The 25,431-nt window shown below is 39.1% G+C and overlaps 1 protein-coding gene across 1 annotated transcript in view; it reads right to left on the reverse strand.

Moving 5' to 3' along the window:
* KDM5B (lysine demethylase 5B) overlaps positions 1-25,431 on the reverse strand; it is a 51,579-nt gene that overhangs the window by 9,561 nt on the left and 16,587 nt on the right. Inside the window, exons 9-23 of the mRNA XM_034667660.1 lie at positions 23,978-24,136; positions 23,400-23,519; positions 21,758-21,916; positions 20,352-20,533; positions 18,697-18,859; positions 14,944-15,063; positions 13,253-13,447; positions 10,108-10,289; positions 9,843-9,967; positions 8,164-8,314; positions 7,893-8,007; positions 7,101-7,456; positions 5,892-6,030; positions 3,100-3,279; positions 2,304-2,462 (exon numbers count right to left, since the gene is read on the reverse strand). Coding sequence (XP_034523551.1) covers positions 2,304-2,462; positions 3,100-3,279; positions 5,892-6,030; positions 7,101-7,456; positions 7,893-8,007; positions 8,164-8,314; positions 9,843-9,967; positions 10,108-10,289; positions 13,253-13,447; positions 14,944-15,063; positions 18,697-18,859; positions 20,352-20,533; positions 21,758-21,916; positions 23,400-23,519; positions 23,978-24,136 — 2,505 coding nt within the window. The remainder of the gene's footprint in view (positions 1-2,303; positions 2,463-3,099; positions 3,280-5,891; positions 6,031-7,100; positions 7,457-7,892; positions 8,008-8,163; positions 8,315-9,842; positions 9,968-10,107; positions 10,290-13,252; positions 13,448-14,943; positions 15,064-18,696; positions 18,860-20,351; positions 20,534-21,757; positions 21,917-23,399; positions 23,520-23,977; positions 24,137-25,431) is intronic.

Here is a 25,431-nt window from a genome sequence, read left to right on the forward strand (position 1 = left end):
TTAAGATTTTTTATGAATTTATTTGAGAGACAGAGAGTGAGAGAGAGCACAAGGTGGAGGAGGGGCAGAGGGAGAAGCAGGCTTCCCACTGAGCAGAGAGCCAGATGCGGGGCTCGATCCCAGAATCCTGGGATCATGACCTGAGCCAAAAGCAGTTGCTTAATCAACTGAGGCACCCAGGCGCCCCAGAACACATATAACTTAATACCAAAAAACAAACACAGACAGAGGATAGGAGTATTTTTCTAAAGAAGACATACAAAGAAGACACAGGTACATGAAAAGGTGGTCAACCACGAAACTGCAAATCAAAATCACAATGCAAGATCACCTCACAACTAGCGGAATGGCTACTATAGAAATGCCAAGAAGTAACATGTTGGTGAGGACGTGGAAAAAAGGGAACCCTTGTGCACTGTTGGTGGGAATGTAAATCAGTGCAGCCACTCTGGAAAACAATATGGAGGTTCCTCAAAAAATTAAAAGTAGAACTATCAAATGATCCGGCAATTCCACTTCTGGGTATTTATCTGAAGGAAAGAAAAACAGTAACTCAAAAAGGTACCTGCACCCCCCTGTTCACTACAGCGTTATTTACGGTAGCCAAGACATGGAAGCAACTTAAGTGTCCATCAGTGGATGAACGGATAAAGAACATGTGGTGCATGCACATGCAATGGAATATTATTCAGCCATAAAAAAGGGGGAATCTTGCCACTTGCAACAATACAGATGGACTGTAATTGCATCAGGCTAAGTGAAATAAGACAAAGACAAACACTGTATGAATCAAAAAAAAAAAAAAAAAAAAAAAAAACAACCCAAACCCACAGACACAGAGAATAAATTGGTGGCTACCACAGGCAGGGGGTGAGGAGTGGGCCAACTGGGTAAAGGCAGTCAAAAGGTACAAACTTCCTTTTATAAAATAAGTCCTGAGAATAGAAGGTACAGCGTATCGACTATTAGACTTATTGTGGTGATCAAATTATGCTGTACACCTGAAACTTAATATTATATGCCAATTATAGCTCAATAAAAGAAAAAAAAATCTAAGCATCCAAATCACCTATCTATCTTCTTTCGTTCTAATACTGTGGCTCACTAGACATGAGCTAGACTCTGCTTCAGCTTTTTTTTTTTTAATTCTGTTTATTTTTAAAGTCTGTCTTGAAAGTACAACCAATGTGATTGTGCCTTTAACAAAATCATTTAATGTCTAAACAAATTCATATCTAAACTCATCTTCGTTGATTAAAGTAGGGAAAAGGGAAAGAATATCAAAATATAGGCCAAGAAACAATCACAAAACATACTACTTTAAAACTTAAAAAAAAAAACTACCAAGGAAACAAACTTGAGTACCTCAGTAAGACTTGCTATTCTGAATAATGTAGCATCTTTTCCAAGTTCTATAAACCTCGGAAGTTTTAGAACACACACACACCTAGGAAAAGAAAGGCTAGTTCCGTGGGAATGACTATCCAATATGGTACAATTACTTCAGGATGACAGATCTGCTTCAGCTTCTTATGATGATACCATCTTTGAATCAACAGTGCTTACTAAATGCAGTCAGACTCAACAGTATCCAATACACTCTTTTTTTTTTTTTTTAAAGATTTTATTTATTTATTTGACAGAGATAGAGACATCCAGCGAGAGAGGGAACACAAGCAGGGGGAGTGGGAGAGGGAAGCAGGCTCACAGCAGAGGAGCCTGATGTGGGGCTCGATCCCATAACGCCGGGATCACGCCCTGAGCCCAAGGCAGACGCTGAACCGCTGTGCCACCCAGGCGCCCCCCAATACACTCTTAAGTGTATTTTTTAAGCATGTGTGTTTGTGTATTTCTTTATTTTACTTACTTAATTAGTAAGCTCTACACCCAACATGGGGCTTGAACTCACAACTCTGAGATCAAGAGTCACATACTCCAACGACTGAGCCAGCCAGGCGCCCCTTATGCGTATTTCCTGTTGTAAATTACTAAGCTGGCAGTGGTTTCACTTATCTGTTAACCTTGATATCTGCAATCAGCATCCCAGGATCAACACCCAGGCACTGACAAGACGAATCTGCAGAACCCAGACTAGGAGGCCTCCCAGTCCCTGCTGCACCTCTATGCATCTTCTACTCAAAACTTTTACATCTGACAATTTTCTGAAAGTCTTTTTGGTAAAACAGAGTTCTCTTAATGTTATTCCTTTACATGCCTTACCAATATCCCTGTGAACAAGAAAGGGTTAGAAATCAACCTCCCTGAGCAACAGAGAAAGAAGAAGAAAAAACTCGACTACGTACAGCTGAAGCAGTCTCCTTGCTTTCACTTAAGGCTCTCTCCAGGTCACTCAGACTCTCTAGTTTGGTGCTTTTCTTCTTTCCACTTGGCAAGGGCTCCTTGAACTTTCTCTGCTTCCTCTTCAATCCCCAAAGGCCAATGTCACATCGAGGACACAGCACCTAATGTGGGGCAAAATACAACTACCTACGGTAAGATGGATTTCAGGTAAAGTCTTAGGAAGCCCCACAATAAAAGCTGAAGCAGCAGGAAGGATGCAAACTTCTTAGTATCTAACAATTTCTCTGTCACATGCCGCCCTAAAGCCAGAAAACTACAAAGGGAGGGAGGGAATGAATTCCACAAAAGATTGACTTTGATTATAGATTGGATGAAACAGTAAGTTCAATGTGATATATACCAATTCCAGTCTTAATGTACTGCCAGTAACAGCTCACAAAAAATACAAAAAGTGCAACTCCAGCACTTGGTAAGTGGTGGATGAGACCATTTACCAGGCTTATTAAATGCAAATGGTGTGGCATGGCCAAGGTTAAAAGTCCAATTTCAACCCAGACTGAGGAACTTCAATGAGAAAAATGTTCTTCTTTAGACACTGAATGCTACCCCTAAATGTATCTAGATAACATTTAAAGGTTACTTCACTGGAAGTTTACAAGAATCTCCCTGGTTCTACTTAAAAAAAATTACTCCCGGAATGTCGATCAGTCAGTGATGCCACCTAGGTGAGGGAAGGGACTGCATGTTTTACAAGCTAAGAGATCTAAGGTCTTGTAGATGGGCTGGATGCAAACTTACCTCTAAGAGAGAATATGGAGAATTCTCAGTCAAGAATGTATTAGCAGCACATTCTTTCCAAGCCTGAACCTCAGCTACTAGTAATTCCAGTCTTGGTAAAGAATTCAGATGTACCGGGATAGATCGGCCTCGGGTAACAAGTTCTATGAGTGTGTCTAACACTGGCACACGTCCTCCAACCTAATGAGTCAAGAAAAATTATAGCAACTAAGTATAAAATATTTAATTTCAACCCATCAACTCTTTGAAACTAACTTCTAAGTTAGAGGAAATACCAAAGATAGAACACACCACAAAGAAATAACTAGACAAATCCAGACGGCAGAACTTACCACGGGTAACTAACTATCCTAGACAGTGACATGAAAGGAAGTAGGGTAGGGAAGAAAACACCACAAGATTCAAAGAAACTTAAAGACATATGTCAATTAGCTGCAACATGTGATGGTGGACTAGATAAACAACCAGAAGGGACATTTTTGGGAAAACTGGGGAAAACTGAATATAGACTAGGAACTTGATGTTTCACTTCTTTTGGTATTTATTCTTACAGGACTGGAACTGAAAGGGCATAAATGTTCTCCTAGACAGTTAAAAAAGGTGACTCACAAAATACATGCTGTCTTTAACATTTAATTTAGAAATAAATAGAATGCTTCCTATGTAAAGCAGAATACTGAATAACATTGTAAAATATATAATCCACTAAATATGAAGAGGCTCCTTGTTGTTAGTCACATCTCTCCATTAGTCCTTCAGTATACGATGCAAGTAAAGGCCAGGCTACCATTTCAGGAATGGAGGAAGTCTTGCTTTTTGTCCTTGTAGGCACTACTGAAAACACAGTACTAAGTAGTATATACATTACAAAATACAAACAGAGTAAGCCTACCCAGAAATAGGTCCTCTTTCTGATTTCACATGCTCATCTCTCCTTATTGCAATGACCTCACCTTGCCCTTCTGGCTCCCACCAATCATAAGTAAAAAGGGGGACGGCCACTAACACTAACCAACTGTAGTTCCAACCATCATTAACAAGAGCCTGCATCTAAAACTCCCATTAAGGAAGTTTATGTACACATAAATACTTCCCTTGGTTTTTTCTTTGCCTAACTGGCGTCACCCCTTAATTAGGTAATAATATTTATCAAACAACAGTATCTTCTCTCTTCCCTTTTAACTAGAATAGATTACCAGATGTTTTGTTGCAAACATCTGGCTAAAACTGTCTGGTTTGGCATTTCTTGTTAGCAAAATCAATCAATTAGCACTACTTAAAATTAAACAAATATTCAGAAACCCAGATAATATTTTTTATTCTTAGAATCCAACAGCTACAACAAAACAGAACGAGATTTAAGAATGAGATAAATTAAATTTTGAAAAACCTAGCCCATTAAATAATTCAAAGATCTTTTTTTCTCAATAGGTCCATGAGACTTACTGATATATGACAATTACAAAGGTAAAGGAAGACACGCCCCACCAACCACTTTTCAAATGAAGTCATCCAGCTGCAATTGGGTAAATCACAGAATACATTTTGTCTGTACCTTAATAATGCTACAAGTGAATTTAACTCTTTTTTAATGTATAGGCAAGTCGTTAAGTATGACATCTAACATAGGACCACGTATACTCAGTGCTAATTACTTTGGAACTTGCTAAGTTTCATTTCTCTTGTAGGGGTGGGGAAGCACTTTTCTTTAAGTCACTACCTGCTGAGGGGTGCCTGGGTGGCTCATTTGGTTAAGCAACTGCCTTTGGCTCAGGTCGTGATCCTGGAGTCCCAGGATCAAGTCCTGCATCAGGCTCCTCACTCAGCAGGGAGTCTGCTTCTCCCTCTGACCACCCCCCCCCAGGCTCTCTTGCTCTCTCACATAAATAAAATTAAAAAAAAAAAAAAAGTCACTACTTGGTGAAAAATTCTGGGCCTCAGAGCCAACTTTCGCCTTGTAATCATATAATCAGATTCACTAAATCTGCTACTCCTAATTGTCTGTACTCTAAATTGTTAATAAGCCAACAAGAGACAACTCTACTCAAAGATCAGAGACTACCTTTCTGCCACAACTTCCATTTTTAGCTTTTTCTTCGATCCTTAACCAAGTACTCAACTGTATTAAGAGGATCCCAAGCTCCCAGAAAAAGTTGGTTGAATTATCTAAACTTTAAATATTTGAGCCAACTGGTCAGAACAATAGGTGGGTAAGTACATCTACATAAGTTTGAATAAAATTTTTGAATTTTGAAGGTTGAATTCTGAAGTTGAAGACTGAATAAAAAATTAGTTTTTAATTATTACTCTTCATAGATGCACTTACACACTCAAGACATTTTTTTTCTTTCTTTTTTAAAATTTTATTTATTTGACGAAGTGAGAGAGAAAGAGAGCACAAGCAGGGGGAGCAGCAGGCAGAGGGAGAGGGAGCAGGGAGCCCCACTGAGCAGGGAGCCCGATGCAGGGCTCAATCCCAGGACCCTGGGATCATGACCTGAGCCAAAGGCAGACGTTTAACTGACTGAGACACCCAGGCACTCTGTTAACATTTTTTTTTTTAAGAATTTATTTATTTGAGACAGAGAGAGAGAGAGAGAGAGAGAGAGAGAGGAGCATGAGTAGGAGGAGGAGCAGAGGGAGGAGGAGAAGCAGACTCCTGCTGAGTGGGGAGCCTGACGCAGACGCATGACTCGATCCCAGGACCCCGAGATCATGACCTTGAGCCAAAGTCAAATGCTTAACCAACTGAGCCACCCAGGCACCCCAAGACATTTTTTTCTTAAACCAACCTGCAGGGCCTCCACATCCTGAAGCCAGTCCCTGGCTCTCTGCACAGAGTCTTTCAGAGCTGCACCATTCGGCAAATATGCGGGGATCTCCTCAATCTCCTTAACTGCTGTAGCAAGGCTGTTCAGTGAATGCCGAGGTCTACAAAAATTTAATATAAGAACTACTTAACGTTTTATATGGTAGTTCATTTTTCTTAAGGTTTACTAAAAAAAACTAGAAAAACCATTTCAAAAGAAATTCAGTATAGCGAATTTTTTCAAATGTCAATAACTACCAGGTATCAAATTAACGAGTTTCAAATGTCTGCATAAAACTTAAGGGCATCTAAGATAAAGGAAATGACTCAGTGAAGCATTTAAGTTCTACTTATCCCTGATTTTATGCTGCTAAACCACAAACTTTTCATTTGCAGAAGGTAACTTAACGATAATTTACTGTGTTGAACTACACACACTGTCAAGATTCATACAGTTTCACTAAGGAAATTTAAATTCTCTAGGGTATCAACATACCAAAAGCATAGTATCAAAAACTGTGCTCTCTGCTCAATGACCACTATTTAAGGATTACAAAAGAATGTCTGTAACCATGTATTTTTCTTGTACTTTAGGTTGTCAATTGGACCAACGAAGATCTGACAGACAGAAAGCAAAATTAAGGAGGGGCTGATCTTTCTCCCCTCAGTTGGTTTACCTAAGTCCAATCAAATCTCTCTAACACAGATAAGGTGTCCTGAATTACTAAGCAACAGCAAAAATGTACATTCCTATTCCTGTTGGTAATTAACTGGCACTACCTTCATTTTACAGAATGGTGCCAGTAATTAAATGTCTTTAACTCAGGCATTTCAAGACTCCTTGGGAACTTATTTATTAACTGTGGGTTTAAACAGTTTTCCACTTATTTGTAAAACTTTCTTCTCTCAAAGATGGAATCATCGGGGTCCAAAGAAATTTCATTATACAACTCTAGAAAAGGCAATTCTATTTGAATCATTCATTTCACAATCAGTGAAGTAAGAAGAAAATTAATATTCTTTTACTCAAGTTCCAAAGCAGCCGCAAACATCTCAGCTATTTCTACATGGACTCTCCATGTATAGCTGCAGCTTCTGAACATCGATCGCATAGCAATCACTGTGCTCTACTGCTCTAAGATGGACATATTACCCAACCTTCCCCGAGACACAGGTGGGTCTGCTTTTTTACCTGGCCTTGAGAAGACTCTTGGCTTTGTCATCCCAGTGCTCTGACACTGTGAGCAGTTCCTGAAGCCGGGCCATTGCTTTCTCCACTGCTGAATATGGGGCCAGACCCACCCCTAGGTCTATGAGACGTCTCATATCATCTAATGTAAGGGAGCTGGGGTCTAGGCAAGCTTGCTGCACCTCTTCTAGCCAACGGGCCTGCTCCAGACGGACACGCATCTCAGCAAGCTGTGGAAGTTCAACATCAAATTCAAAGCTGACATCTAGCAAGTCTTGCAGCTCTGCAGCACTGGGCATTTCCTCAGAGAGCAATTTCTGGCTGTGCTGTTGGAAATCTTCTACACGATTCAAGAGATCCTAAAAAAACACAGGTGGTTGTATTAAAATAGTAATTTCAGTAATTGGATTCTTTCATACTTAGAATCTTCAATACATATTCAATGTGACTCTTCCATCTCATAGGATTTTAGCAGTAGTATGGGTAAATGAGATGATATATAAGCCAACTGACAGCTAGAAGTGACTATAACAGACCTTTTACCAACTGCAAGGAGTAGCAGCTGGTTACTTTCAAAGTAAAAATTTCCAACTTTATCTCTCCTTTGTAGGCCTGTTATAATCTCTTTATACACACATGCGCACACACACACACAACACTCAGTGGGTTATTAGAAACATCAGCAAATAAATGTTCAAATGAACCACCCAGGTGATTTAATCATATCAACTGAATTCATTAACAAAATATAGTATTACTAAAGTACTTCCCCACACATCCCTCCGTAACAGTTACCTTTAGCAAAGGTGTTTGACTGAGGACACATGGAAGTGCATACAGCTGTGTCACAAACTGTCGGAGCTCATTCACTGTCAACTGATTTTGGGATTTTCCTCCACCAGATCGGTATCTATAAAGACAAAGGCCCAAAGAAGCCATGAGAACATGATATATTCACCATTCTCAGATTCGATGTCACAGGAATACAGGACAGAAGGAAAAACAGGTGACAACAGGTTTCCAAGTGTAGCCACCGAAGAGTCCAAACTCGAACAGAAGTACATACCTAGTTTGCCTTTTGCCATTAAGCAGCTGCTGTGCAACAGAGGCACACTTCTCTGCATCCTGTGTGACTAAGCGAAGGTGACGCAGAAGATCATTGTCTGGGAATTTCTTCATTTCAGATTCTTCTATTAAAGCCTTAAAGCTGACAAGGCCTAGGAATAAAGAAAAGGTCTTTTTTTTTTTCTGTGATCATTATGTTTATTATGAGTGGTATGAAATACAGAAGGAGAGTTGGCTTTTATAAATTTATTCATTTGATTTTTAGTTTTTGGCTACGGGTAGAGTGTTTTGTTTTTATTTATTTTTCAGTAATTTCTTTTTTTTTTTTTTTTTTAAAGATTTTATTTATTTATTTGACAGAGATAGAGACAGCCAGCTAGAGAGGGAACACAAGCAGGGGGAGTGGGAGAGGAAGAAGCAGGCTCACAGCGGAGGAGCCTGATGTGGGGCTCGATCCCATAACGCCAGGATCACGCCCTGAGCCGAAGGCAGACGCTTAACCGCTGTGCCACCCAGGCGCCCCAGTAATTTCTTTTTTTTTAAATTAATTTTTTAAAATTTTTTTCAAAGATTTGTTTATTTATTTGACAGAGAGAGACAGCCAGCGAGAGTGGGAACACAAGCAGGGTGAGTGGGAGAGGAAGAAGCAGGCTCCCAGCAGAGAAGCCTGATGTGGGGCTCGATCCCAGAATGCTGGGATCCCGCCCTAAGCCGAAGACAGATGCCCAACGACTGCACCACCCAGGCGCCCCTATTTTTAAGTAATTTCTATACCCAATGTGGGGCTCAAACTCACGACCCTAAGATCAAGAGTTGCATGCTCTTCCAACTGAGCCAGCCAGGTGCCCCTTTAGAGTGTTGTTTTTTTTTTTTTAAAGATTTTATTTATTTATTTGACAGAGATAGAGATAGCCAGCGAGAGAGGGAACCAAGCAGGGGGAGTGGGAGAGGAAGAAGCAGGCTCATAGTGGAAGAGCCTGATGTGGGGCTCGATCCCACAATGCGGGGGATCACGCCCTGAGCTGAAGGCAGACGCTTAACCGCTGTGCCACCCAGGCGCCCCCCCTTTAGAGTGTTTTAAACAAGTTCCTAGAGTTGCTCTTCAATGTGGAAATATGTGTGAGAGATGGAAAACAATGGACTTATCAAAACAAGGCAGATTTCTCATTGTTGCATAGACCAGTCCTTTCTCCTGCACTTTGTAAGCGATGGGAAAGGAAGTCGTGACTTTCAAGGTAATTAACAAGAGACAGAAGCTGTGACTTTGATTAGCACTAAAAAGTGATACACCAGAAATTCCTAATTTAATAACATGCTACCTATGTCTTGAGATCTAGGTTTTAAAAATGTTTTTCGAAGGTTCCATAAAAAATGTGAAATATTTTTGTTCCTGAGACAAGAGGTATAAAGGTTATTCCGTTTCCTAACAATATGATCTTTGTTAAAAACATGATCTTGTACAATTCATCTATCAAGATTTTCTTCTGACATAAGGGCATCTGCCTAATCCACTCGTGGCTTTAAAACTTCTCTGCTTACGCTCCATAAACCTGGCTGAACAGCGGAACTAAACAAGGACAAAGTCAGGTTGTTTCAAGTAATCTGTTGATAACTATGTTGGCTACATTACAATCAATCCCAATTTGCCAATAACCAAGCCACACTTTGTATATCACGTACTTTTCTTTTTGTTAATCTTGGCCTCCAAAGCTTCATTCACATTCAGGGCCCATTCATTGTAAGATTCTGCTCTAAGTTTCAGTGCATTCATCATGGGGTAGAGATCATCCAGAGTGTATCTATACCTGGAAACAGAATAGCAGACTTAATTTGGGTTTGGAGAAAATCATACATTTCAGTATTTCAACCCTACAACAGAAAGGTCACTGAGCTTTCATTAAGAATTTAGGGTATTCTGTAGAAAAGATCATTTCTTCCTACTCACCTCAGTTTATATTTATAAGGAGGACAGGAACACAATTCTTTTACATGATGTAGGCAAACAAGCAGGCCAGGTTTACAAGAACAGGAGATGGCAGACATGAAGCATGTGGTTTTACATTTTATACACTGACGCTCATCATCTGGCAACAGCTCAAAATCCATTCTTTCCGAATCAATTACTCCCTAGAATAAAGTGTACTTTAGAGATCTCCAAAGGATAATATAATCCACCAGCCCCCAAGACAAACACACAATAGCTGAATTTTAAAATTGTTTAAAAAGGGAGTAGGGGGAGCCTTACCAGAATAGGAATGCATGATTAAAAATGTGTGGAATACAAAGTAACAATGACCTAGCAAGTATGGGCAAGGCAAACTACCTTGCTTGTTTGGGGTGAACCTCTTTTTGGCCATTTTGATCAGAGTACGAAAACAGTTATTAATCGGACTATAAACTATTGAGATTTGCTCTTTATTCTACTCTATCCATAGTTTGGGTATAGATGATAAGAGCAAAAGAAACGTATATATTTTCTACTTCAGAGGAAATATTATACAGGACATCATAGTAATGCCACTAGAGAATCCATAAAAAGAACAAAAGTAAATAAAAAGGAAAGAAGATGAAGACTATCATGAAGGGATTACTGATGGGAAGATGCTGAGTGGCCAATTAGCTTTCACATGCAAAGTTATCTAAAGATATTATTTATCTGAAAATGTTAGAAATGTGTAAAAAACACTAAAGTCATAATAAAGCATTTCCTAATTGAAACAGTGTCAAGAAAAGTGAGGTCTTAAACCAGTAAATTTCAACTGCAGTTTGTAACACCTAGAGAGCCCTCCCTAGGATATACCTTTTGTCACTGAAAGATCAAGCTTTGACCACCTTTTCTCCTTATCTGAAACCGGATCCAAATCCAACTGTGAGAATGCCAGAATCTGATCAAGTCAATTTATGAACCATCAAGCTCCTTTTACTGTTTTATTCTAGATTTTAACCTTTTGATACTTCACTTCCTGCTGATTACATGGACCAACAGACAGAGGAGAGTAAGGAATCCACTAACGAATGAATTTTGGTTTTAAACTGGAACTGATCAGGGGCACCCAGGTGGCTCAATGGGTGAAGCGGTTGCCTTCGGCTCAGGTCATGATCTCGGGGCCCTGGGATCGAGTCCCACATCGGGCTCCCTGCTCAGCGGGGAGACAGTCTGCTTCTCCCTCTGCCTGCCGTTTCCCCTGCTTGTGCTCTCTCCCTCTCTCTCTCTGACAAATAAATAAAATCTTAAAAAAATTAAAATAAAAAAATAAACTGGAACTGATCATTAAAAAGGACTTTGAGATAAAAATGAATAATATGAAATTAAAATGAAATTAAGGACCAACTTTATGGATCTTAATTGAGAATGAATCATATACAGTTCACCCAACTTTAATCTGTCAATTTCCATATTTGGAAAAAAATTTTAAGTTCTCAAAGTTCCACAAATGAGTTACCATTATTGATGTAAGACCTTAGTAAGGCACTTAAACCCTCTGGGCATTCTTTTCCCTAACTGTAAAATATCAGGGGAAGGTGAATAAGCTTGCTGTTGGTCCGTAACAGACTTCAGAGAGCCAACATTCAAGGATTCTATCTAAAAAGTCACATTAAAAAAGAAAAAAAATCAATGTGACTCTTGCAGATACCATTGTCCCAAAACAATCTACAAAAAAAGCCAAGAGAACTATTGAGTTCAGCAAGGTTGCAGGACATAAAAAGTCAATATATAGAAGTCAATAATATTTATAAATACTAGCAATAAATCGTTTGAAATAAAAAATGTTTAAGGTATCATTTATAATAGTACCAAAAAACATCAAAAGTACATAATTTTAAACCCAACAAAATATGTGTAAGATCTGTATGCTGCAATCTACAAAATAATGAAAGAATTAAAAAAGACTTAAATAAATGAGGGATATACTATGTCCATGAATTGGAAGACTCAATACTGTAAAGATATCAACTCTCCCAACTATATTCATGGATTTAATGGAGTACCAATGAAGTCCTAACATGATTTTTGGTAGAAATCAATAAGCCAATTGTCAAATTTATATGGAAACCAAAGGAACTAAAACAGCCAAACCAACTTTTAAAATGAACCAAGTTGGAAGACTCACACTACCTCATTTCGAGACTTAAGACAAAGTTACAGTAATCAAGACCATACAGTAATAGCAAGGGAATAAATGCACAGGTTAAGAGAATAAAACAGAGTCTAGCAATAGACCCAAATATATGTGGTGAACTGATTTTCAAAACAAAGGTACCAAGGCATTTCAATGGAAAACGAATGGTATTCTCAAGAAATGATGCTCAAACAATGAGACATCCACATGCAAAAAAGAATAATTTTAACCCACACCTTGCACCATAAATAAAAATTACTTGAGATGGATTAAGATTTACATGTAAAATGTAAAACTAAAAATTCTAGACAACTAACAGGAGAAGGTCTTTGTGACTTTGGGTTAGGTAAGGTTTCTTAAGGACATCAAAAAAGACAGAGGGGTGCCTGGGTGGCTTAGTCAGTTAAGCATCCAACTCTTGATTTCAGCTCAGGCTGTGATCTCAGGGTGGTAAGACTGAGCCCCATCTGGGGGGGGGGGAGTCTGCTTGAGATTCTCTCCCTTTCCCTCTGTCCTCCCCCAAAATAATGCATAAAAGAAACAACTGCTTAACTGAACTTCATCAAAATAAAAAACTTCTGCTATTAGACAGACCGTGCTATGAGAATGAAAAGATATGCCAAATAGAAGAAATTATTTGCAGAACAGTTATCTGATAAAGGACTGGTATACAGAATGAATGGAAATCTCACAACAATCCAATAAAAAAGGGGTGGGGGAAAATATCTGAACAGACACTTCACCAAAGAAATACATACCCAAAGAGTAAATATGTACATACATGACAGGATGTTCAGTAAATCAGTGGCCATTAGAGAAAATTAAAACCACAGTGAGATATGCATACACATCTATCAAAATGGGTCTTAAAGGAAATCAGCCTAAGAAAAGACTTCTTAAAATGGTATTAACGTGTGTAAGAATTTTACTAATACCAGAGACATACAATTAGGATTCCAGAAACCTTACCAATTTACGGACAGTTTCTCTTAAAGCCTTCTCATCCTCAATCATAATGGCCATGTCTTTCTGAACGGTTGAAGCCACTACGACATCTAGTACATCAGCCTTGGAAGCCATCTTGCAAATCATCTCATCGTGGGAAAATACACAATAGCGGTGAAGCAAGCGATAATGCTCCACACACTGGCGGCCTAATGGCAGCTGTGTCAAAAGACAGAGGACAGTACGTGACATTCGTTTTTCTCCTTCCTTTTTCCAAAGACTTCTGACCATTATCAAGTTACCAAAGATCATATTCTGGGTCTTAATACATACATCAACCCTACAGCCAGACTCTAAGAGGCCTTGGGTCTTTTTAAATCTTTGCATCTCAAATATCTGGCATATTAGGTACCTTAACTAAAAAGCAGTTTAAAAGACCCAATGTGGGGGCGCCTGGGTGGCACAGCGGTTAAGCGTCTGCCTTCGGCTCAGGGCGTGATCCTGGCGTTATGGGATCGAGCCCCACATCAGGCTCCTCGTTATGAGCCTGCTTCTTCCTCTCCCACTCCCCCTGCTTGTGTTCCCTCTCTCGCTGGCTGTCTCTATCTCTGTCAATAAATAAATAAAATCTTTAAAAAAAAATAAAATAAATAAAAAAAATAAAAGACCCAATGTGGGGCACCTGGGTGGCACAGCAGTTGAGCGTCTGCCTTCGGCTCAGGCCGTGATCCCGGCGTTATGGGATCGAGCCCCACATCAGGCTCCTCCGCTCTGAGCCTGCTTCTTCCTGTCCCATTCCCCCTGCTTGTGTTCCTTCTCTCTCTGGCTGTCTCTATCTCTATCAAGTGAATAAATAAAATCTTTAAAAAAATAAAATAATAAAATAAAAAAAATAAAAGACCCAATGTACGGTGGTGTCTGGCTGGCTCAGTCCAAAGAGCATGCAACTCTTGATCTTGGGGTCATGATTTCCAGCCCCATGTTGGGTACAGAGACTAATAAAATAAATAAAGACACTTAAAAAAAAAAACCAATACATTAACAATGTATTAATGTCCAGAACAATGTACAATCTAAATGGACATGTCAATTTACACCTTTCCTGAAACAACTATGCTGAACTGGTGTGGTTAAACTTACTTCAGGGAACAATGATGCTCCAAACTACATTATGGAAAATAATTTTAGATACAGGTAGTACTCTTACTCAGTAAAGCCCTGAAACAAGGTTATAATGCATTAAGTTTAACATCACACACTTAAACGAGATATTTTCATGTAAACAAAAAGTATTAATACTAATACAAAAATTCTACCTTACAACTAAAAACCAAATGCATCATTAAAAATTGCTGTGTTGTAGGTAATTTCAGCTAGTGTTGTATAGTCTTAAGACAGAACTCTTTGTTAGGAGTTTGCAACGAGATACTGAATTTTGCCCAAAATGTACAACAGCCTCATTTATTCCTCAAGCCTCACTTTTACAGAAGAAAAACTCATCAGCTGAACCAAGCAGGGTGCTTAGTTAGTACAGGCTTGATTTACAGCGTGGTGCCAAGAGCTCTACCCACTGCGGATGGTAAACAATTTGTAGACCAGCTATCTGAGGAGCAACAGGCTTAAGCAACCACACATGAAAGCGTTTAAAGTATTATATACCATTTCCGCGGGAAAACAATACATTTGAAAAGGCTCACTAAGTCATAATTACATACCCAATCAACAGTGCAGAAGTTAACAGCCTCAGCAAAATTAAAACCTTGATTAAAACCACTGTGGTAGGCTCTTGGAAATGTAATCACGAACTCCCCAGCACACTGATTAGTTCGGTAAACCTAAAGAGACAGAAATTGGGCATTTTTAGTGACATTCATGAAAGACAGTATGGACACAGACTATCACATGATTCTCCAGAAGGGGAAGCTTTCTTCCAATTAAAAGTGAGCTAACGAAAAGAATTATAGTAAAATAACCAGAGAGATACTCAATTCTGCCACAAGATGGAGTAGTATCCCAGATTATAGGGGTTAATTAGTATCTGAACAGAAAACGTGGGTTACTAGGCTTTTTACTACAAAAATTCAGCTGCATCCAGGATTAGGACACAACTAAACATAACTACAATTAAGAATATTCTAATATTATTATACCAAAATAGCATCTCCTACCACCAATTAAGGAAATTCTACTGTTTTTCAACTATGTCTTCCCATAAAGAGATTTTCTTTTTTTTTTTTTTTTAAGATCTTTTATTTATTTATTTGACACAGAGAGAGAGAGACAGCCAGCAAGAGAGGGAACACAAGCAGGGGGAGTGGGAGAGGAAGAAGCAGGCTCCCAGAAGAGCAGGGAGCCTGATGCGAGGCTCAATCCCAGGACCCTGGGATCACTCCCTGAGCTGAAGGCAGACGCTCAACGACGGGGCCATCCAGGCCCCCACCACATAAAGAGATCTTGAAGAGATGTTGATTTAAGCCTCAAACTTACCTTCCTCCAACAATTCCCCTTTTCCCACCACCCACTCAAGAAACACCTGTAGTAAGTAAGGCAGCAATCTCTTGGACATCAGCCTTAGCAACATTTTTCGGGATAGGTCTCCTCAGGCAAGGTAAACAAGCAAAAATAAACTACTGGGACTACAACAAGCTAAAAAGCTGTTGCACAGCAAAGGAAACCTCAATAAAAATGAAAAGGCAAGCTACTGAATGGGAGAAGACATTTGCAAATGATACATCCAATGAAGGGGTTAATATCCAGAATAAAGAACTCCTACAACTCAACACCAAAAAATAATTACAATAGTAATATTAGTAATAATAATTTTAAAAAAATTTAAAATAGACCTGAATAGACATTTTGCCAAAGAAGATACACAGATGGCCAGCAGGGACATGAAAAGACGCTCGACATCACTAATCACCAGGAAAATGCCAATCAAAACCACAGTGAGAGATCACCTCACATCTATTAGAATGGTTAACATCAAAAAGACAAAGAAATAACAAGTCTTGGTGAGGATGGGGAGAAAAGGGAGCCTTTGCACACTGCTGGTGGCAATGTAAATCGGTGCAGCCACTGTGGAAATATGTGTTCCGGGGTTCAGTGAAGCATTATTTACAATGGCCAAGATAACGGAAGCAACGTGAAGTGTTGACCGATAGATGAATGAATAAAGATGTGGTATAAATATAAAAAGGAATACTACTCGGCCATTAAAAAAAGACAGAAATCTTGCCATTTACAACAACATGGATGGACCCAGAGAATATTATGCTAAGTGAAATAAGTCAGAGCAAGAAAAATAGTATGATTTCATTTTTCTGTGGAATCTAAAAAACAAAACGAAGGGATGGGGAAAAGTGGGGGGGGGGGGGGGGGGGCATGGGGAAGGGAATTAAGAGGTACAAACTTCCAGTTATAAAAAAAAAATAATAAAAATAAGTAAGTCCCAAGGACGAATGTACAGCATAGGGAATATAATCAATAATAACTTTGTATGGTGACAGATGGTAACCACACTTACTATAGTGAGCATTTCACAATGTATAGAACTGCCAAATCACTATGATGTATAACTGAAACTAATGATGTATGTCAACCCTACTTCAATAAACTTTTAATTAAAAAACCTATATTGCTCTAGGCACACAAATCCTCAGACTGAACTTATGAAATAAGAAAATTAAGTATCTCTTCAATATATCTCTCTCCATCAGTGGTCATCCAAAATGTAGTTTCCGGACTAAAAGTATCAACACTAACTGGGAACTTGCTGGAAATGCGAGTTGTTGCCCAGACCAACAGAACAAGAAACTCTGGGGGGTGAGGAGCAGCCATGTGTATTGGAACCTGCCATTCAGGGTTCAGATGTAGTCAGAAGTTTTAAGACCATATGAGCACAGTGCCTTCTACTGGGAGTACTTCCTCCCTTCCACCCCAAATCTGCCAAAAATATTCCTTATTAGAGATCCAAGTCTTAGTTCAAATATTATGGGTTCTTTCTAATTCTCCATAGAGTTAATGGGTCAGCCTCCGAGTTGACAACACTGTCAAACCACAGCACCATGCCATTATCTGTGTAAACATTATCTGCCTTTCCCCTTAAATTGTTTTGAGTCCCCAAATGCACAGGTTCACTTATCCATCTCTGTGGTCGAGAATCAAGCCCCAAGGGTTCCTCAATTTAATAAGTGAGAACCATGGCCAGAGGTCCCATTTAGGGCAAGCTACTTACAACAAACCAGAAAGATCAATCAATATGGGGGGGGAAATCAATGTGAAAAATACCAACGAGGAGACGGTGGCATTTTGGTAGTTACTGGTCATTATTTTCCAAGCTATTGTCCATGAATAATTTATAATCCCTCAAAGAAAAATCCTTTCCATCTGCCCCCATTTACTAGCCTGTGAACCCCAAAGCATGAAATTCAGGTCACAGCAACATCAGGACTTCACTGTAGCACAGTAAATGTATCGCTTACATTTGACTTAGCTAACTGAGATGGAACCCTCAACTTCAAACACTTCAGTGTGGCCTCCCAAAATATCTTCAGAGCATTCTCCAACAGGAAGCCAGTGTACAAGTAAGTGTCACTGTACAGCAACCTCAGAGGCCATAACACCAACAGAACCTTTCAGTCTAGAGTAGATAGCCTTAAATCCAAGCTCAAGAGCTTGAAATGAATTTTCTCTTTAGGGGCACCTGGGTGCCTCAGTCAGTTAAGCAGCTGCCTTTGGCTCAGGTCATGACCTCAGGGTCCTGGGATGGAGCCCCCCCATGTTGAGGCTCCCCACTCAATGGAGAGTCTGCTTCTCCCTCTCCCTCTGCCCCTCCCCCCAACTTGTGCACACGTGCGCTCTCCCTCTCTCAAATGGATAAAATCTTAAAAATAAATAAATAAATAAGCAAGCTTGACTAGGGGTGGCGGTATAACTAGTATCTACCAAGCATGTAAATCATTTCAGTTTATCATCCAAAATTAAGTTCATGTAGATTCCATAAATTATTTTTTTAAGTATGGACAGAGCATGAAGGATTCTGACACTAGAGTTTAGATCTAATTGTAACAGAACCTAGACATTTTAACAGTAATTTATACAGACAAATAACATTGAGATTTTTGTTTTGTTGCACTGAAAGATTGAAGTTATAAGGAAAAACTATAGTTTAGAAAGCCTAAATCAGACACTGAAAAAAAAAAAAAAGAAAGGATCACACTTAGTATTTGCAAAATATGGCTCCTTAGCAACCTAGTTATTAGCTGCAACAAATTAGTTTTTATGGTGTCTGAGAATCCAGTCCTACTGGCTTATTGCAATATAGTATCAAATTCTACCAAACAGCTGTTTCTGCTATCCAGTTATGGTATGGAACACACATAACTAAACCAACTTTATAAAAAACTAAGTAACAGGGAAGAGAAGTGGTGAATTAACCCTGAATACAGGAGAATTGACCCAGAACATACAGGCACTTCATGAGTCATCAGGGTATTGGGGTTCATGATGGTCACAAGCTGATGGAGAAGATCTGGCTGGGACACAAAGAGCTCTGGAGCTAGTTTCTTCATTACATTTTCTAGCTGCTCGGCAGCATACCCCGGGACTCCATACCAGGTTTTTGGCTCACCCCTGTGAACAGATTGTAAAAATAAATCAATTTCAAGAAATACATAAACATGAAATTTCATTAGAGAAAAAAATCAGTCTGCAACACTAACACAAACAAAATGGTTAACAAGTCATATTTTTCAGACCCTGCTTTGTAAGATTACGCTACAAAGGAAATGTTTAAACTGAGTAAGTGTCATTAGAAATGTGATCTGAACATATGTGATGCATTTCCTCCCTTCAAGTATAGAGTTTAAATTCAAGACTTTCCATCTGAGGTCCCTCTCCTCCCTCCCATTCTTATCTGACTCTTTAGAAAATGTAAATATCTAGAATTTCTAAGAATACAAGATATCACGTTAGCTGCAGGGTATGTGGTTACCAAAATTTCTTATAGCAACTGACAAGGGATGGCAACTCTCCATCTTCCTTTTCCCTTGTCCATTCTGACAGGCGAGGTTAAATCAAACACTAATAAGGCAATTAGCATTTCTAAAGAGCTCTTATTCTTCAATGCACTTTAAACTGTCGACCAATTAATCTGTAACATCCCTGTGAGGTATGGTAAATATAATCTTCATTTTACAGCTGGGAGCAATTGCCTAGGGAGGCAGAACTGATGCTCCACATATATTTCCCGGCTCTCTCTTTCTTGTGGCACATCCTCAAATTCCTTGTGTGGGGATTTAAGCGTGTTACAGATCTTCAAGTATTTCCGTACTTAGAAAAGCAAAGGAAATGGAGGGGGTAAAAACAGATGTGAAAGAAGAAATGGTTTGGCTAAAGAGTTTAAAAAGTAAAAAAGTCTGAATATCTGCACCCTGCCTCCATGCACACATGCACAGATGAAGCCCATTCTACTATGTGCAATGATGCCAGAATTCAGCACAACAAAACAGAAGCTGGCAGTCCCAAACACCTGGAGGACACTCTGGGATCCATATTCCACGACTCTTCCAAAGGGTATCTGGGCTGCCACTGTCACAGAATGGGATTTTGCCACAGTAAAAGCAACGTTCAGGGCTTTTTAATTTCTGCATGAGTAAAGGCTTCTTTCACCAACAGCTGTCTATCCCCCTCCCCCCAAAACATGTTATACTTGAAAATTAGTGTGTGTGCAATTTTAGGGGATTTATGGATTTCCTAGGAATCCTTAAGAACCACTGCCTTAACTTGTTAAGATGCCTGATTCAACAGTAGTGAAAACTTAAGGAAAAAACAGTTCGTTACTCTTCAGACACATTTAAAAAGTTTCCAGGGGCGCCTGGGTGGCACAGCGGTTAAGCGTCTGCCTTAGGCTCAGGGCGTGATCCCAGCGTTATGGGATCGAGCCCCACGTCACGCTCCTCCGCTATGAGCCTCTTTCTTCCTCTCCCACTCCCCCTGCTTGTGTTCCCTCTCTCGCTGGCTGTCTCTCTCTCTGTCGAATAAATAAATAAAATCTTTAAAAAAAAAAGAAAAAAGTTTCCAGCCCAGCTTGCATACTATTCATAGGTTATGTGGAACTTCTTACCAGTGTAGGTAGTTAATTGAATAGCTCCAGTGGTCTTCAATATGCCAACAGAATGAAGAAAAGCACATTCCCACATACAACCAAGGAAGTTTCATGCCACATATATCAGCAGTAATGTGAGCAAGGACAGACTGCTCCATTACTGGCATATTGTTCAAATTCCAGCCACTATCAAGATACTCCTAAAAAGGAAACAAAAACGGTATAAAGGTTTAGCATACATGATAACACTTTAGATTCGCAATGTTTCAAAAAGCTGACTGATGATAACAGTCTCCTTCAAAATAAAAAGGTTGGGGTCGCTGAAAAGGAGGGGAGACCACTATGTAAACTTCTTAGATGCCCACAGATTACTTCTGCTCAGTTTTGAGCTTTATATAAATAGATTCATATAGTATATACTTTTGTATCTGCCCACCCTCCTCTTGTGCTGGCTGTGGAGGAAATACACAGTATGAGTCCCTTTATATCGAGTTCAAAAACAGGCAAACTAATCTATGGTGTTATAAGTCAGGATAGTGGTTGTCCTGAGACAAGGAAAGTAGTGAAAGAGGGAGAACAAAAGGGGAACTTCTGTGGTAAGGTCTGGTAATAACTGGTAATGTCATAATTCTTGTTCTAGTGCTGGTTACACGGGTGTATTCAGTTTGTGAAAATTCATCAAGGTGTGCACGTGATTATGTACTTTTCTATGTATATGTCAGATTTCAGGAAGATTTTTAAAAATTTGACTTCATACTAAGATAGAAATAGAAACCTTCCTAGAAGTTTGCTACTGTGGAAAATAATAAACTCATGAACACTGTAAGTTTAAAGATAAATTTAGATCTGGTCCAAATCCCTCAAATTTTCTTCAGAAGGTGATACCACAGTTATAGACTGAAGGCAAAGGGAGGTTAAGTAATCTCCCCATATCATCACAATGTAGTTGAACAGCTGGGACTAGAATTCTTCTGTGGGCTCTTTCTACTTTTCTTCAAATCATTAAAAATCTGGTAATCAGGGGTGCCTGGTTGGCTCATTCAGTTAAGTGTCCAACTCTTGGTTTTGGCTCAGGTCATGATCTCAGGGTCCTGGGATCCTGACAAGAGCCCCGTGTCAGGCTCCCTGCTCAGCTTCTCTCTCTCCCTCTGCCTCTCTCCCCTGCTCATGCTCTCTCTCTCTCTCAAATAAATAAATAATGTTTTTTTAAGAATCTGGTAATCAAAAATGTGCTGAAAGTTATCATAAATTATTTCAAGCCAACCAAACAGAATTTTAATTAATAATTCAAGTTCCAACTACATATATGTTTGCAGTAAGGCTATTAATCCCGTACTATGCCCTTTAGATAAGGATATGCTGAACTATTAGCTTTAAACACAGGTCTCTGCTTGAAACAGAAGTGCCTCACAGCTAGAGCCTACCTCCTCCTCAGGTGACAGTTTGATTTTCCCATCTCGGACAGGGAAGCCACTGCCAAATTCTTTTGAGGCGATATCGGCTCCATATTCTACAGTGACATCCTCTTCAATAGTGCTTACCAGTCGCCAAAATTCTTTCTCAACTAGTTCTGTGGGAACCATCTGGAAACAAAACAATGAAGAAGACAAAAACTGAATTTTCAGACACTCACAAACTACCCATGACCAATCTGAAGAGATTAGCTAAGTGACAGGAATCACAGGACAACATCCTAAGGAAAATTATATCCATAACATAACATTCCACAATGGATCCCAGGCAATTTAGACATGGACATTATTTTCTAAAAGCAATCTCATAACTAAAAAAGTAAGTACTGATTAAGAATTCATGTTCCTCTATCACCAACCTGGCCACTACACTAAAAGGAAGTCAAGGAAAGCAAAATTCTGACAACCAGAACCTGAAGATGTTCTTGTGTGTGAGAAATACAATATATAACTTGGTTGACCATTATACAGTAATAATAGCTGTGTCTGAATGACACTTCATCCTTTGAGATGTATTCAAACACATCACCTGACTCCATCCTTTCACTCCTTGCACTAGACCTAGCTGAGAGTAATGCAGACAACCACGATGAAAAAAGAGTGCAAAATATGAACAAAAGAGCAATTACTTTGTAGCCGCATGCATAGTATAAGGAGCCACCAGACTGTATGTCTAGGATCTGCTGTTAATCTGCTGCAAGTCTAGAGAAAAGTGACTTACATGCCTTAAATATGCACACCACCAGGACTGGTTAAGCAAACATACCGGGAAATCATACAATGTACGAGGGGTCAAAAGAACAAAATTCAAATGGAGTATAACTTGAATTTATAAGCCCATTAAGTAAGCAAACATTTTAAGTAACTTAACAGCTTATGTTAGTGCTGTCATGGAAAAACGAGTTCACACACACATTTCTGGGTTCCCATAAATGATACAGCCATTACGGAGGGGAGAATAGATGAATACTCTCATTTGACCTCAATAAGCATCCCAAGAAAATAATCCAACTACAGAGATCTACATGTGTGAAGCGTCTGCTATAGCACTTTGTTGGTAAGTGAGAAAAAACACAGCTTAAGTGTCCAGAATTAGGGCAGAAAACCATTTAATTCTGGTGTACTCACTTGACAGAATGTTAAATGCTGAACGAAACATGTTTATGCTTGCTTCTAAGAGCATAAGGGAGAATTTTAAATGAACTCATCCTCAAGTTTACGATACTAACTTATAATATACAAATGTGTTCTCAGTGCACAGCAGGATTGGCACATTGGAGTCATTCAATAAATTGTGAAGTTTTCTTTAAATTACATTTGTTGGACTAGAAGGATTCCTGATGATTTCCTTTATTAAAAACCTGCTACTGCTGCTCTATGATTCATGTGGAAAAGGCCATCTTTAGAGAAATCAAGTGAAAACTCAGAATGCATTTTAACATATGTGGAATTTTAATACCCATTCAACAAATTAAAGGTTTCATTGTGTATGATAATGATTATCAAAAATAAGTGCCAGGTGAAACTGTCTTCAGATATACCTTTTTCTAAAAGTTATTAAAATTCCAAATCAAAGCAGTATGTATGTACATACATGGACTGGCATGTTGAAATAATCAGATTTGAACGCATCCGCCATTTCCCCAAAAGTACGGAGGGTATAGTCCCTGGCTGCTTGTTCAAAGCCAAATGCTTCTTGTGGCTTACTACACTCCTGCCGAAAAGAAGAAAAAAAAAAAAAAAGGTAAAAAGAATATTTATATATACAGTTATATTTTATTTATATATTTTTAAAAACAGATTAGTAAAATTACTTATGTAGTGTTTAAAACAGAAAAAAGCCTGCATGATACATGTCCATGTATCAAAATAACTTGTCTATCAATTGAATCATACTCTCTTTTAAGTCATTCAGTCTTAAGAAATTTTGCAAAGAGCATGCAATGCTTTTTTAAATAAAAAATGTTTTAAGTGTAGTTAAAAAATTTTTTTCTGCCTCTTAGCTCCTTGCATAGCTGTGGGACTCACTGCCAAGACCTCCTTCCTAATCAGGCCCAGCCCACTATTTTTCATGAGCCTCACTGTTATCAATTGCTAAATCTAAAACCCAAAAGCAAACAAAAAATATTCTGAAGGAAATTTTCAAATGCTATCTCTGCCATTAATTCTTACCTGAGCCAAACACTTAGGACACCTCCAGTCTCCCTTGGGAACATCATGGAGAGGGGGGATCAAGCAAAAGGTGTGGTAACTGTCGTCACACCCATCACACAAGAGAAGCCGGTCCTCATCGTTGCCACTGCCACATAAGAGGCAGACATACAGATCCACCTGCAATGAAAACAGGTACAGAACAAAGGAGCATGAGCTCCATTCGATTTTATGAAATTCTAAGAACGAAATGGATAGCGGCAAAATCTAGTCTTTCCATCCTTCAAATGAAAATGAATCACCCCCCCATAAGAGGTATTTTAAATAAAAATGCTTCACCTTTTATAAGATACTTTACAAAGCTTAATGCATTCCCAACACTAAAATCTACTCTTAAAACTTTTTCAGCTGTGTGTGTATGTTTTTAAAGATATCTTTATTTAGGGGAGGCTGGGTGGCTCAGTGAGTTAAGCGTCCACCTCTTTTTTTTTTTTTTTTTTTTAAGTTTTTTTTTTTTTTATTTGACAGAGAGAGACAGTGAGAGAGGGAACACAAGGGGAGTGTGAGAGGGAGAGCCAGGCTTTCCGCCTAGCAGGGAGCCTGATGCGGGGCTCTATCCCAGGACCCTTGGATCATGATCTGAGCCGAAGGCAGATGCTTAACAACTGAGCCACCCAGGCGCCCCTAAGCATCCAACTCTTGATTTTGGCTCAGGTCATGATCTCAGTTCTCATGCCCCTCTCTCCTTTAAAAAAAAAAAAAAAAAAAAGTATCTGAGAGAAAGAGAGAGGAGGCGCGTGCACATGCACATGAGGGGCAGAGGGAGAGGAGAGAAAATCCCCACAGACTCTGGCTGAGCAGGGAGCCAGAAGTGGGGCTCCGTCCCACGGCCTATGAGATCACAACCTGAGCCAAAATCAGGAGTCAGACACTCAACCAACTGTGCTGCCCAGGTGCCCCACATCTGTGTGTTTTAAAGTTTGTCACTAAGATATCTAGCTTCTGGTAGCTTAGAGAACGATAATCTTCTAGAAGAAGAACATGTTTAGTAATAAATTACCAGCTTAACCAAAAATAGAATTTATAAAGAAAAAAATTCAATTTTTCCATGTTTAAGTTCATTAACCACATTAAATTACTTTATATTCTAATTAAGGATTCATGGTTAAGAAGTTCCCCAAACAGTGTTAATAATACATAGTTATTACTTGTTAATGGGCTGAACTCTGTTCCCCCAAAATTCGTATCTTGACGTCTTAACCCCCAGTACCTCAGAATGTGACCATATTTGGAACCAGGGTCTTTAAAGAGGTTAAAGTAAAATGAGATCATAATGAATGGGCCCTAATTCATATGACTAGTATTCAAGAAGAGATTAGGACCTAGACAGGTATAAAGGAAAGCCACGTGGACAGGGAAGAGACATCCATCTACAAGCCAAGGAGAGAGGTTTCAGGAAAAAACCAACCCTACAG

Source organism: Ailuropoda melanoleuca, chromosome 8 (genome assembly GCF_002007445.2).
Source record: "Ailuropoda melanoleuca isolate Jingjing chromosome 8, ASM200744v2, whole genome shotgun sequence".
NCBI classification, from domain to species: domain Eukaryota; kingdom Metazoa; phylum Chordata; class Mammalia; order Carnivora; family Ursidae; genus Ailuropoda; species Ailuropoda melanoleuca.